This window comes from Thrips palmi, unplaced genomic scaffold, assembly GCF_012932325.1.
Source record: "Thrips palmi isolate BJ-2018 unplaced genomic scaffold, TpBJ-2018v1 HiC_scaffold_17, whole genome shotgun sequence".
NCBI lineage: Eukaryota > Metazoa > Arthropoda > Insecta > Thysanoptera > Thripidae > Thrips > Thrips palmi.
The window spans coordinates 8,815,014-8,827,098 of NW_023144626.1; the positions used below are offsets into that span (position 1 = coordinate 8,815,014).

The following is a 12,085-nucleotide window of genomic DNA, read 5'->3' on the forward strand; positions in this document are numbered from 1 at the left end:
GAGGGAGGGGAGGGGGGCGGCAACTGCAGGTGCCTTGACAACTTATCTAGTGAAATTGGTCCAAAATGGTTCAAGCCACAGCCTCCGACCCAGGCGTCCAGGCTTGCTATTATGGGGTTAAGCATGTTGCTACCAAATCCAAAAGCCTTAGTTGCTACCTTTAATCATGGAGATCATGCTTTTAATGTTTTATAAGGTAGTTCAACCCCACCCCCCTAGCGCGAATCACTGTAAACAACACTATATGTATATAAAAACAATCAGGTAGATAAAAACTCACGAAGTATTTTCAGCATCATTTATTGAAATCAGTTTTAAAACTTAAATACCACTAAAATCGCTTGGCGACTAAAATCTTGTAACCCTTATTTATGTATTCGTTCATGTACATAACAGGTCTAAACATGTCCTAATTAAATCTATTAATCTACAAAACATAGTAAGTATTATCGATCATGTCATCAATTCATTAAGAAAATATTTACACTGCCCATAGTTCACAACACAAAAAGACAGTAACATTTTTTACATTTCAACACAAAATAAGGGGTAATAATATAAACAAGTAAAACCGTACCATATTTAAACACTATGGAATCACAATGACAAAACCACTTGATTACACTACATAAGTGAATAGATAAAAATGTTACAAAGATGATTGTGCTATGTGACAAACATTACAGAGTGGAAAGAAAAAAAGTACAAAATGGCATTAGCTAAACAAAACAAATGGTGCGCTTTAAACAAGGTAATGGCACAACATCCAATTGGTTACAAAGAGGTCACAACCAAATGCATGCTTACTTGAATTGAAACAATAAAAGAAATTGAAATCTTATGACTTTGTTAAACAGAGTGCCACAAGAGATCCACCTTAAATGTACATGAAAGGAAGAACAAATCAGTCTTGGTTTCTTATCAATTCAACATTGGGAACGACCCCCTTTTATAGCAATGAAGTGGACATTGCTAACAGTTTCATCATGAAAAGCTTTGTTTTTGAAATAAACTACATATTGGAGAAAATTCAAAGAAATATGGTAAGTGAATTGAGAAAGTTACAATTTAACATAAGTTGCATGCTTCCAGAATGTTGCCACACTACATAAAGCAACATCATTAAATGACTAATTGAAAATCCTCTACGTACTTGACTCAAATAAATAAAATTAATCTGATACCAACTGTACAAACACAGACAGTTATAAAATCAGTTTAAGTCTAATAAATTCACAAAATTTTAACTGAACTCATATTGCAAATACATATTACAGTAGCTACATACTTTGTCAAGTGATATGGGAAAATGAAAGGTATTGGCGTACAACACCAAACCACAACTAAGATGAAGTATAAAACAAAAGCAGACAAAATGGTACCGAAGAAACTCCCATCACAGTATTTACAAATTTAATGAATGATGATGCAGGAGAGAAATGAGAGAAACATTTCTATTAAGCCAGCTAGGCACAGGAAATCTCTTGTTTTGATGCTTTTTCTGCAACAAAATAAAAGAAGAAAATTATAACTCATATAATTAACCTGCATACTGAAGAATCCAGGGGCTGAAATGAATCACAGAGGAAAAACAACAGAGCTAACCAAGGAAGAAAGAGAAGGCCTAAGCATCTGAACAAAAGCACCAGATTTGCCAATGATTTTCATTGTCTAGTTACTTTTCAGTTGTGGAAGTTTCAAATTAAATCACACCATTTAAAACAAGCTAAGGTATCAAGTTAATCTCTGTGGATGTTTAAAATTAAATTCAACCATTTAAAACCAGCTAAGGAACCAAGATGAAGACAATGTGCTAGAATAAAAAGCACTAAGTAACATCACATCCTAACCAGAAAAAGAATGAGTAACATAAATCAAGCAAGACAGCAATGCAAGCTTTGGATATGAATGTGATCTTCCTTACATATCAGGCCGCAGGAAAACTGGGGAGAGAGTAAGGGGCAAACTCCTCTGAAATGCAGCTATCCCACCTGCACCTGACAAGGGAAAGCTGTCGTATTTTTTCCCAAATAGAACCCAATTCATAACTTCCTAATAACTTGCCATGCATTTTCTAAGGCATTATGAAAAGCTATTTGAAAAGAAAAGAATCACACACATAGAATGACTCCTATGCAAATGTTCAGGATATGAAGGTGTAAAGAGAAACATAAAAAAGTAAAACCCAATCACAACTCTGGTTGACTACAAAGAAGATGATAAAGTTCTGCAAAACATTCCTTGAGTAACTAACCAAAATGAAAAAAAAAAACAAAAACAGTATAAGCTCAATGCAGCGTTCGTGACAGATGCTTAAAATTTCCAACGCTATATGCGGCGGCCGATTAATGGCGTTTTTCGCATTGAAGTAACACATTTGGCGCGCTACAAGCGAGATAACGTTATATGGGCCAATGCTAAATTGAGCTTATACTGTGTGTAGAAAAAAAAATGACAAATACTCTACTTTAGTTTTAGGTTCAACTGCAAACCCTAGTAAGGACATAAGTGTAATGGAACCAATTAATTCATCCATCTTATAATTCACCATTTACGTCATATTGTAACTAACTTCTCACCTCAGCCCATTCACACTCCCTTAATTACAAAACATCTATCTAACCAGATATTGCCATTGGAAAAGGAAACATTTGTTGCACACAAGCAACCATTCAAGGCTTAAGCTTGAACATAGAATATTTCATTCTTTAGAGACACCTCTTAGTCATTATCATTATTTATAATTTCCAAAAGAAAACCATGAAATTGGTCAACAAATGCTTCTTTTCCTCACCACTACTAACTGCCCAAATATTTCTTCCTAAAGACTAAAACGACCCAAACAACCCTCCATGCTCTCACCTCTAACATGCTATGCGCCATATAAAGTGATCTTTTCTGCCTCAGAATCAATATCCCCAGGTTTCATCAACAGTTGACCACCTCCTCTCTTGCCTGCCTTCGCTCCTCTCGCATCATTTTCCGGGCCTCCAGACGTGCTATGAGAAAATTTAAGTAGCGGGTCAAGGTTTCTAGAAAGTCTCACTTGTAAATATAGATCATATTCCAACTTATCATTTTTATTATGCTGCATTAAAAACCAACTCACCTTCTCTTTCACGTCTCCTTAATTTCTTCCGTCGGCGGTCAATACAAGCCAACTCTTGCTTCACATTTGCATATGTTTTACGTAAGTCTTGCAAGGTATTTTGCAAAAGAGCTATGCGTTGTGATGCATCTAGTTCTGGGGCTGCAAGACACACAAGACAAATAATAACTATCAACAAAAAAAACCTGCTGACCTTTTCGCACAGCTAATTGGAAGAATAACCTACTCAGTTCAACAAAGAAGTTGTATTTAGATGGTCGAGGCGAACGACCAGATTGTGCCTGAGCTGCAGTCATTAAAGATGATGATGGAAGCTGCAGTGATTGATTGGTCGGTTGAGACTGGCTTTGTGATGTAGGTATGATTGGCATCAATGTTTCTCTATTGTCATCACTGTCACTCCCTGCTGTAGCTGTGAAATGAGAAGTATGTGTTTTAATTTAACGAAAAAGATTTTCATTACAGAAATTTGTTTAAGTTTTAATACTGCTGCACAAAGACCAACCTTGTCCTCTCAAGCGACTAGATGAATGTCTTGGTCTCTTGCTTCTATCTTCACTTTCTGAACCCTTCCGGCTACGTCGTCTTTTCTTGTGAGAGGCAGGGCTCATAGAAACCGAATCAGTATCACATCTACCTTTACGTTCATTTTCTTTCTTTTCAGAAAGCTTTTTCATGCGAGATCCTACATCCAAATCTGGAAAATTTCAATTCTATAAAATAACAGTTTTACCAGAACACAAACATAAATAGAATTAAAACATACCATCATCACTAAAATCGTTGTCTTTGTTCTCAGCATCCTCTGAGTCTCTAAGAGACTTCATACTATCATTATCTAATATAGAAAGGGTATCTCCATGCTCCCTAAACACACACAAAAATCACAGGTTATCATTAACATAAAAATGCTAAACAAAGTATAACCAAATTTCCAGTACAATGAAAGGTACAGACCCTCTTGGTGAGTTAGATAAAGTAGACATGCTGCTGTCTGGGGTGGTGGGTGGAGTGTTGTCAATGACAGGGGTGGCTTCATCTGTAGAAGGAGCAGCAGCAGGGGGCTCAGAGGCAGCACCGGGACCTACATCCGGAGCTGCCTTTGAAGGACAAGCATTCATGTCGGAGAGGTTCTCCGCCTTTTCTCCAGCAGATGTATTCACAAACTGGACTGATGCTGAATTCGTTGATGTACTAAAGGAGAAATACAAATACTTGTGAGTAGACTGATAATGACAAGGCGGACAAGAAGATGAAAAGAAACTATGCACAAGGCTGCTAAACTAAGGTCCCCGCGGTTTGCATTTTCTTTACCTGGGTCCAGACGAACGGGTGTTTCCCGGTACACTGGCAAAAGGCATTTCTAAAACCTTGCAAGAAGTCTTCGTGTTTTCTGAAGGTCGATCAGATGCTCTAGAAGAGCTAGCTTCAGTGTGAACATCTATGGGTGTATCGCAAAGGGGAGCAGGAGAACCAGGAATAGTTTCTTCACAGAGAAGAGAACACAAATTGTTGTCTCCCTCAGGTTCCTCCCCATCTTCAGTTTTTACTATAGGGGATATATCTTCAGTTACTACTTCTGTTTCCATGTCTGCTTCGACCTCTGTTTCCATATCTGCCTCTGCCTCAGTCTCAGTTTCTGTCTCAACATCTGCATCAGCATCTTCCTCCAACTCGGCCACTACCTCAGCCACTGCCAATACACCAGAGGGCTGGTGCTCTTCTGCCGTGGATCGAGATGTATCTTCTTTCTTGGTTACACTAACAGTTTGCTGCACATTGCAGGAGTCTTTAGGCAAATCTCCCACCTAGAAACAGAAAATAATAATAATAAGACAAATATAAAAGTAAAACAATGTAAAATCTAAAGCAATTAGAATAAATTAAAATAATTACCTTTGGTAATGCTCGCCACTTTGACTCAAACTCTCTTACAGGAGGTGTTAATTTAGTTTCAACTGATTCATTAGAAGAGTCACTAGATGACTCCGTCTTATCAATAACTAACCGTGTTTCTTCATCACTACTACTGTCAGAGTCAGAGTCTTCAACAAACTCTTTACTAACAGCTTTCTTTCGTTTAAGTAAAGGTTTTCTTCTACCAGCCTTTTTTAGGGAGTCATCCTCAGATAGATCATCAGGTGTGTCTTCACCAGCAGGAGATTTGAGTCCCGTTGTGACAGGTTGAACAGGACGAGGGCTGCTTACACCAACAATATCAGAAAGTGCCACACCTTCTTTTTTTATCATCGGCATCTGCACATCTTTGGTTGCAGATTTAGATGGCTCTTGAATGAGTTTGGGTGCAGGAACTGACATTGGCAGGAGTTGGGGAGGTTCAGGTGAAACTCTACCCGTCACTGGTATACTAAGTGCTGTTGGAACCAAAGGTGGTAAACTGTCATCTCTTTCTGGCTTGACAGGAGTTTGTTCAGTTTTACTTGATTCTGATTTTTCTTGGGCTTGCTGCCTATTCTTCAGCCAATCTTCTGTTTTGGTAATGACACGGTTTTCAGTGGGTACCTTAACAGCGACAGCCAGTACTGGGGGCTGGGAAGGCACAGACACATTTTGGGGAGGAGGTAAGAGTGGTTTCATTTTTCCTAATAGTTTGCTCTCTTGTGGTAAAGGCTTCATGGATGATGAGGGGCAGGTTGGAGTGGCTTTAGGAGATTGAGGAGTTGTGACCTGTTTTAAGACAGGAGCTGCTTTGGCCGTAGCAGATGTGTGACCAACGATGCTTAAGACAGAGGAGGTAGGTGTTTTGACAACAGTAGAGCTAGAAATCACACTAGAAGAGCTAGATAACGATGGTGGACTTTGCAATGGGACCGGAACTGGGGACGAACGGGAGGGAGTTGGAGTGCGCGCCCTAATAGGGCTGCCAGCCGAAAATCGGTAGCTAGGAGACTGACGTAACTTTTCAAAAGCATCCTCAGAAGTTGGAGAAAACATTTTCTTCTGTGGAGTAAGCTGTTCTGTTGAAGTATTTTTCTCCATATTAATATCAGGTGGTGGAGAATGAGCTTCTACTTTGACATCCAAATCATCTTTTTTGTTCACAGGTCGCCTCACCCTTTTCTTTGAGGGTGATAATCCTTCTTCAGAGCTTTCAGATTCGGCACCAGCGGCACGCACAGCCTTTCTTTTAACAGCAGGCTCCGAAATATCGTCGAATAGACGAGGAAGGGGCCGTTTTTGCAGCTTACCAGTGCGCTCCACAGAAGATTCCCGCTTGGATCTAACTTCAAATTCAAATGGTTCAGGTTCTTTGAACTCATAAATATCTTCAGTGTCTAGGGCAGAATCTTCAGTTTCAAATAGTGAACATGGTTTCTCTTCAAGACTAGGGGTATCCACATCAACATCTGCGTCTTGCTCTGTATCAGAGTCAGTCTTTTGATCTTTTTCATCACTTGTCGGAGAAGATGCCCGAACAGATTTATCTATTCCTTTCAACTCGGATCTTATTTGGTTCAAATCAAAGTCTCTCCCTCTGGTTACCTGTGTTGAGGATGTTTCTTCATCCTCTTCTACTTCAACCTTGACATCACTTTTGCGTCCTTTAGACTTTCTAGGCCTATTCAGACGAAACTGCAAGGAAAAACATAACAAACAAACAAGATAAAATTACGAATTTGTTAGAAACAAAATTCTGATCAGAAGCCATTAGATTTTCGAACATGAGAAACTAACCTTTCCTTCACTGAGTGTTTCACTAGAAGCTTCATCTTCATCCTTAACATCATCCTTCAAATCGTCCTTATCACCATCTTTCTCATCTTCATCAGGGTCAATCTCAGTGTCTCGTTTCTGTTGTTTTTTCTTTGTAGAACTGTCCTTCCTTGAAGTTTCTTCTTCTTTTTCCAAAGCAAGACGACGTGAACTTTTCCTGGTAACTGAGGGTTCAGCTTCACTCTCCGATTCACTGGCATCACTTTCTGATTCTGATGGTACATCTAAACAATAAAATAAGGATTAGATACAGTAATGCCTCAAACATTGGTAAATATGCATACAAAGTAGTTGCTGAACTAAAGTGATAAGCAGAGACCACCCTTCAGGAGGCCCACTAATATCTTGCGTGGGAGGGCAAATAATTAGGGTTAGCACTAACCTGTTTGACCACTAATGCGTCTGGTTCTTGTTCGTCTTGTGGGCTGGTCCACTTGTGACATGTCCCCAATGGTGTTACGAGTAACTCGGGCAGAGCCTGGTCTCATGGCAGGGGACTTAGTTCGGCTGGATGAAGAAGTCACAGATGAGGGTGTAGAACAACGAGGCGGCTGAGAGTCACGACATTTATCTACACCAGGGAAAGCTGGAGCTGCTTGGCTTTGGTCCTTCTGGAAAGGAGATGCTCCATCTCGAGCTGGAGTTAAGATACGCTTTGACCCCTTAACAGATGATTTCTTGGCTCCTGGAACTTGAGCCTGGTGACGACGTTTGCCTCGAGCAGGAGACCAACTCAAGTTATCAGCTATTCTTGAGCGTTTGATCCATTCGTCATAACGATTGTTCCAGCCTGTATAATGTACAAGATACGATTCCTCTTGACCTCCCCCTTCCACTTCGAGCACTTTAGCCTCATATGTAACCTTTGATTCATGTGTAGGTCCATAGTAAACTTTGAGTTTGTCACCAATGCAAACATTCTTGTAATTTGGAAGCAAGTCTAAATTATCATCTGTCGAACCTGCTGGATCATCATTATCCTTCCGTTTACGTGCTTGTAGCTTCTTCTTATCATCATCTCCCTTCTTTGTTTTTGAGTTTCCCCTTTTCTCAGAGTCTCCTGAGTCTGATTTTGGAACCCTCTTATCAGAGTCTCCAGACGAATGTCTAGAAGACTCAGAAGAACTGTTTTTCCGATCAGAGTCATGCAACTTTGATTTCCTCTCCATATCATTATCTGCATCTGACGATCGAGAGGACTTTTCTTTTTTTCTGTCACTGTCAAGTCGAGACACTTTTTTCATGGGATCAGCAGTGAGGGATGGCCTCACTTTTTTGCGTTCCAGGTCCACCGATAAAGAAGGGCGAATTTTCTTTTCAGAATCAGTGCCACTCTGACGACTTTTCTTATCAATTTCAAGAACTGATGATTTTTTTCTTTCTAATGTGGCAGTTAACGAAGGGCGAATCTTCTTTTCACTGTCACTGACAGAATAAGAACGGGGTTTTTTGTCACTATCGGAACTAGATGCTTCCTTCTTGTCAACTTCCAATCCTCGAGATTTCTTTTCAAATTCTGCGGCTAATGATCGTACAGTTTTGCGATCATTGTCTTGACTCCCTTTAGCTTTTTTGTCACTAACAGTTGTAAGTGAAGGACGCCCCAAACGTTTTTCAGCTGTAGCAGTTAAAGATGGTTTTATTCGCCTTTCACTTCCTTCGATTGATCTCGCTTTTTTATCCCCTTCAGCAACACTTTTTTCTACTTTAAGCCTTGAGGAATCGTCCTTAGACTTGGACCTTGTAGTTGTGAGCTGCAATTTAAATGAAAACTTTGAACTTAGTACTGAGAATTGAAACTTGACACTCCAGCTTCAATAGACGACTGGTACTTACCTTATCCTCATCCTCTTCATCTAGATCCTCAACATCTAGCATTTCCATTTCATCATCATGATCATCATCGATTGCTCTTGCTCCCTTAATTTTGGTAACAACAATTTTCTTCTTTGAATCCAACACATTCTTGCTACAAGAACCTTCTGTCATCTTTTTTGGCTTGCCTTTAGGAGTGCTGATTTTCAACTGAGGATCTAACAGCTTACGTTCTGGTGGTGAAGGTCCAGTTGGCATTTTCGCAACAACTTCTGGCTCTTTCACTGTTAAGTCATAAAAAAAAGTTAGCAGCCCATACATAACAGCAAATTATCTTTAAGATTAAAAAAGAAGAACTCAAAAATTTGCTTACCTTCTTTAGGTTTACTTATTTCCTCATCTTTCTCATCTAAACTCAACTCAGCACCTTCTTCACTTTTCTCCAACATATCATCATCCTCATCAACAGTGTCAGAACCCTTGTCCTAGTAAAGACAAATTAAGCGATCAGACATAGTAACACAGAGGGAAATATAAGAGAAAAAGAACAATTACTCACTTTGTTGTCCCCTCGAGGCACATTAACAGGAGTGGACCTGTCTTTGTCCCTTATTAAACTCCTTCCACCTTTATGGCGTGGTCTATTACCGCGGGGGTGATTGACCATTGTGCAACCCAGCTTTCTGTAGAAGTCTTCAAAACTATGAAGGTACTTTTTATAGGCCCCTTTGACTAAGTTGGCTGTATTTGAGTACTGGCCAAAGCCAATCTTGTGAGAGACTATTTTCCATTGGTTATGATTCGTTACCCTGTTACAGCCTCCAATTTTGTGTACAACCTGATTCCAAGTTGTCAAAATTATGTTAAAAAAGTTCAGAAATAATAAATGGCAAAAATATACAAAGAGGTTTGAGTGATTACCTTGAACAATTTGTACAAGTCAACATCTCGTCCAGTTATGGATGGTCCCCGATTGATGGGCGTGCCTCGATCATCCATGAACTTGTAAAGTTGGGCCACAAAGTGATCCTTTTCTTCTCTTGGCTCATCATCAGAGCTATCTGAATCAAAAGCGGCATCGCTGTCTGATGCTGTGGAGGCATCATCTAAACCAAACAGCAGTTCTCTGTCCCAATGAGGGGGCAGTTCATCCTTGTCTAAATACTGCAATGCCTTATCAACAGCTGAAACACAAATTTATATTACTAGAGAAAATTTAGGCACTTCTCTTGGATAGTGGTAAGATATTTAAGAATCAGCACCTGATTTTAAAATGTTGTTGTCAACCTTTAACCCTATTTCTCGGGTAAATTCAGTTGCTTCTTTTTTGGGAACAGTGTAACTGAAAATTGGTGAAAAATAATGAACATTAAAATTATGTAGTCCTGAGCATCAAGAGATAATAAAGGTACATAAGACGAACACCTACTATCTTCCATCCTTAAAAGATCGAACCAAATATTCATCTTTAACTCTGATGCGTACAACTTCTTGGGCAGCTGGATGAACTACAAGCCCGGGGAACCAATTGTCCTTTTGCTTTTTTTTGTCTCCTAATTCCACACATACAACTTTACCAATGTCTGCCTCTTTTTCTTCTTTTGATTTTCCTTTGGGTGGTTCTTCTTCTTCCTCACTACTTTCATCACTCCTATATTTTAAAATAAAACAAAAAGAAGTTACTGAAATAAAGAGTTCCCTCATTGAGTGCATGTAATGACATTTCTATGAATGACTTACATTGGATTTCGACTCCTCCTTCCCCCTCTCCTGCTTCCAACAACAGGATTTCCAAAGTGTTCTGGATGAGTCAAGGGTAACTGATCAAGCGTCTCACTTTCAGCAAAATGTCTCCCACTTTTTAGACACAGAGCAGTACGTCGGAGTGTGGTGATGTCACCATCATCAAAAACAACAGTATACTGGCTACAATCTTGGATTTTAGTAATGGATGCTTCAACAAACTCTTTTCTATCAGGGTGTTTTACTTCAACAACCGATCCAATCTTAGGTCAAGAACAAAAACAAATAAAAAACAATGCATTATTTATCTATGCACAGATCATTATCATAACACAGTTAACACTTGAAAATTCTCACCCTTAGATTTCCTCGTATTTGATCATCAGTTACAACAGTTGAACCCCCAACTTTAAAATTTACCTAGAAACGGGAAATACTTTGTCATGTACAGAGCTCTGGAGAGATATTGGATACAAATTAACAGTAGTTACCTTGCATTTTACAGTTCGAACCACTTTGCGAACTTTAGCTTCACAAAAGGCACCCTTGTATTTAGCACTGACTTCAGTGCCTACAACTAAATAAGGTGGATCGTCTCCCTGATAAAAGAATACAAACCATGTCAGTCTCATAGCTACAATCACAAGAGCAATGGCTGTGGCTAAGAAAACTTACCATAACGCCCTGGTTATTCGGCCACCGCAACATGAAGTTGATTACAGGTGCGCAGCCATGGTAAGAATAAGAATCAGAAATCCTGAAATAGGGTTAAAAGATTAGCGAAAGGTAGCCAGACTACACCAAGAAAACTAGCTCTCTTGAACCACATATTGAGAATCAGCTGTGTGGAAAGAACCAAATCAGACTAGGGCTAGAATACCTTACAGATTAATTCGTGAAGCGGCACAAAAGTGTGAAAGTTTAATTGAACTTATATTACATCCTAGAAGTGCAAAAAGCAAAAATTTCTGTAGCAATAAGTGAAAACTTTCGAAAAAAAATTAAGTAGGGTTATTAGACGCCACTTTCTATCTTTACAATTTTCAAGTTAGAACGCAGTGTGCGAATTAGGGAAATGCTATTGAACTCAAATCTATGAGAAATACCTACAGAAAACAGAAATTCTTACTTTAGTCCAGGTAAATTACAGAATTTGAACCGTTTGAATTCAAAATCTTGCAGAAAACGTCAAACAGTATTAGGCACAAGCAATGGCGAAAACCCCGATGCACTCTTACCTGTTTCAGAAACCCCAAACACCCACACCCGGAATTGGCCAAATTCTGGTCCAATTGCCGCTATTTCCAAATCAAAACATTTGTTATCCAAACTTCAGCATAAGCGTTGGCCCTTGCCGACGGCTTGCCCTGTGTCCCTATCTATCGAGCACTGGCTCCACTTTCAGCCAAACGTTGATAAGGGGGAGGGGGAGAGGGAGGGGGGAGGGAGGGAGGGAGGGACGCGTTCCGAACGGGGGAATGGGAACTGCGATGGCGTCATCGTCTTTTCCCGCGCCAGCCGGAGACTGTAAAAGGTTCAAAACCGCTTAGGGCACATTTAGTTTTCGGAATCAAGAGCACACAAAAAAATCAGGGCGTGTTTAGCTCCTAATGGAAGGGCTATTTGAGGAGGAAGGAGGATAATATGCTTTAATAACAGAAGGGAAGATGTCAGGGAAGGCTG

At 39.7% G+C, this 12,085-nt stretch overlaps 1 protein-coding gene across 2 annotated transcripts; it reads right to left on the reverse strand.

Moving 5' to 3' along the window:
• Positions 1-284: 284 nt before the first annotated feature.
• LOC117643736 (AT-rich interactive domain-containing protein 4B) lies at positions 285-11,822 on the reverse strand. 2 transcript variants are annotated; one of them, XR_004587642.1, is made up of 22 exons: positions 11,641-11,821; positions 11,078-11,159; positions 10,894-11,001; positions 10,760-10,822; positions 10,400-10,665; positions 10,089-10,310; positions 9,922-10,001; positions 9,581-9,843; positions 9,219-9,497; positions 9,033-9,144; positions 8,681-8,943; positions 7,227-8,598; positions 6,806-7,068; positions 5,006-6,703; positions 4,424-4,917; positions 4,067-4,303; positions 3,876-3,976; positions 3,615-3,806; positions 3,336-3,521; positions 3,110-3,250; positions 2,863-2,999; positions 285-1,501 (listed from the first exon to the last, which is right to left on the reverse strand). XR_004587642.1 is itself a non-coding variant. In XM_034382800.1 (21 exons), exons 2-21 carry the CDS (start codon positions 11,108-11,110, stop codon positions 1,467-1,469), a joined length of 6,408 nt encoding a protein of 2,135 aa, XP_034238691.1. In that variant the 5' UTR covers positions 11,111-11,159; positions 11,641-11,822; the 3' UTR covers positions 285-1,466. The 2 variants fall into 2 exon arrangements, 1 of the variants encoding a protein (XP_034238691.1); XM_034382800.1 differs by lacking the exon at positions 2,863-2,999 and having other exon boundaries at positions 11,641-11,822.
• Between the last annotated feature and the right edge of the window lie 263 nt (positions 11,823-12,085).

Coding starts and splice junctions, on each gene's coding strand:
- LOC117643736 (XM_034382800.1), bottom strand. CDS start 11,110: ATGTTGCGGTGGCCGAATAACCAGGGCGTTATG. Junction 9,498..9,580: donor ACTTGTACAAATTGTTCAAG/GTAATCACTCAA, acceptor ACTTGGAATCAG/GTTGTACACAAAATTGGAGG. Junction 8,944..9,032: donor AATAAGTAAACCTAAAGAAG/GTAAGCAAATTT, acceptor ATGACTTAACAG/TGAAAGAGCCAGAAGTTGTT.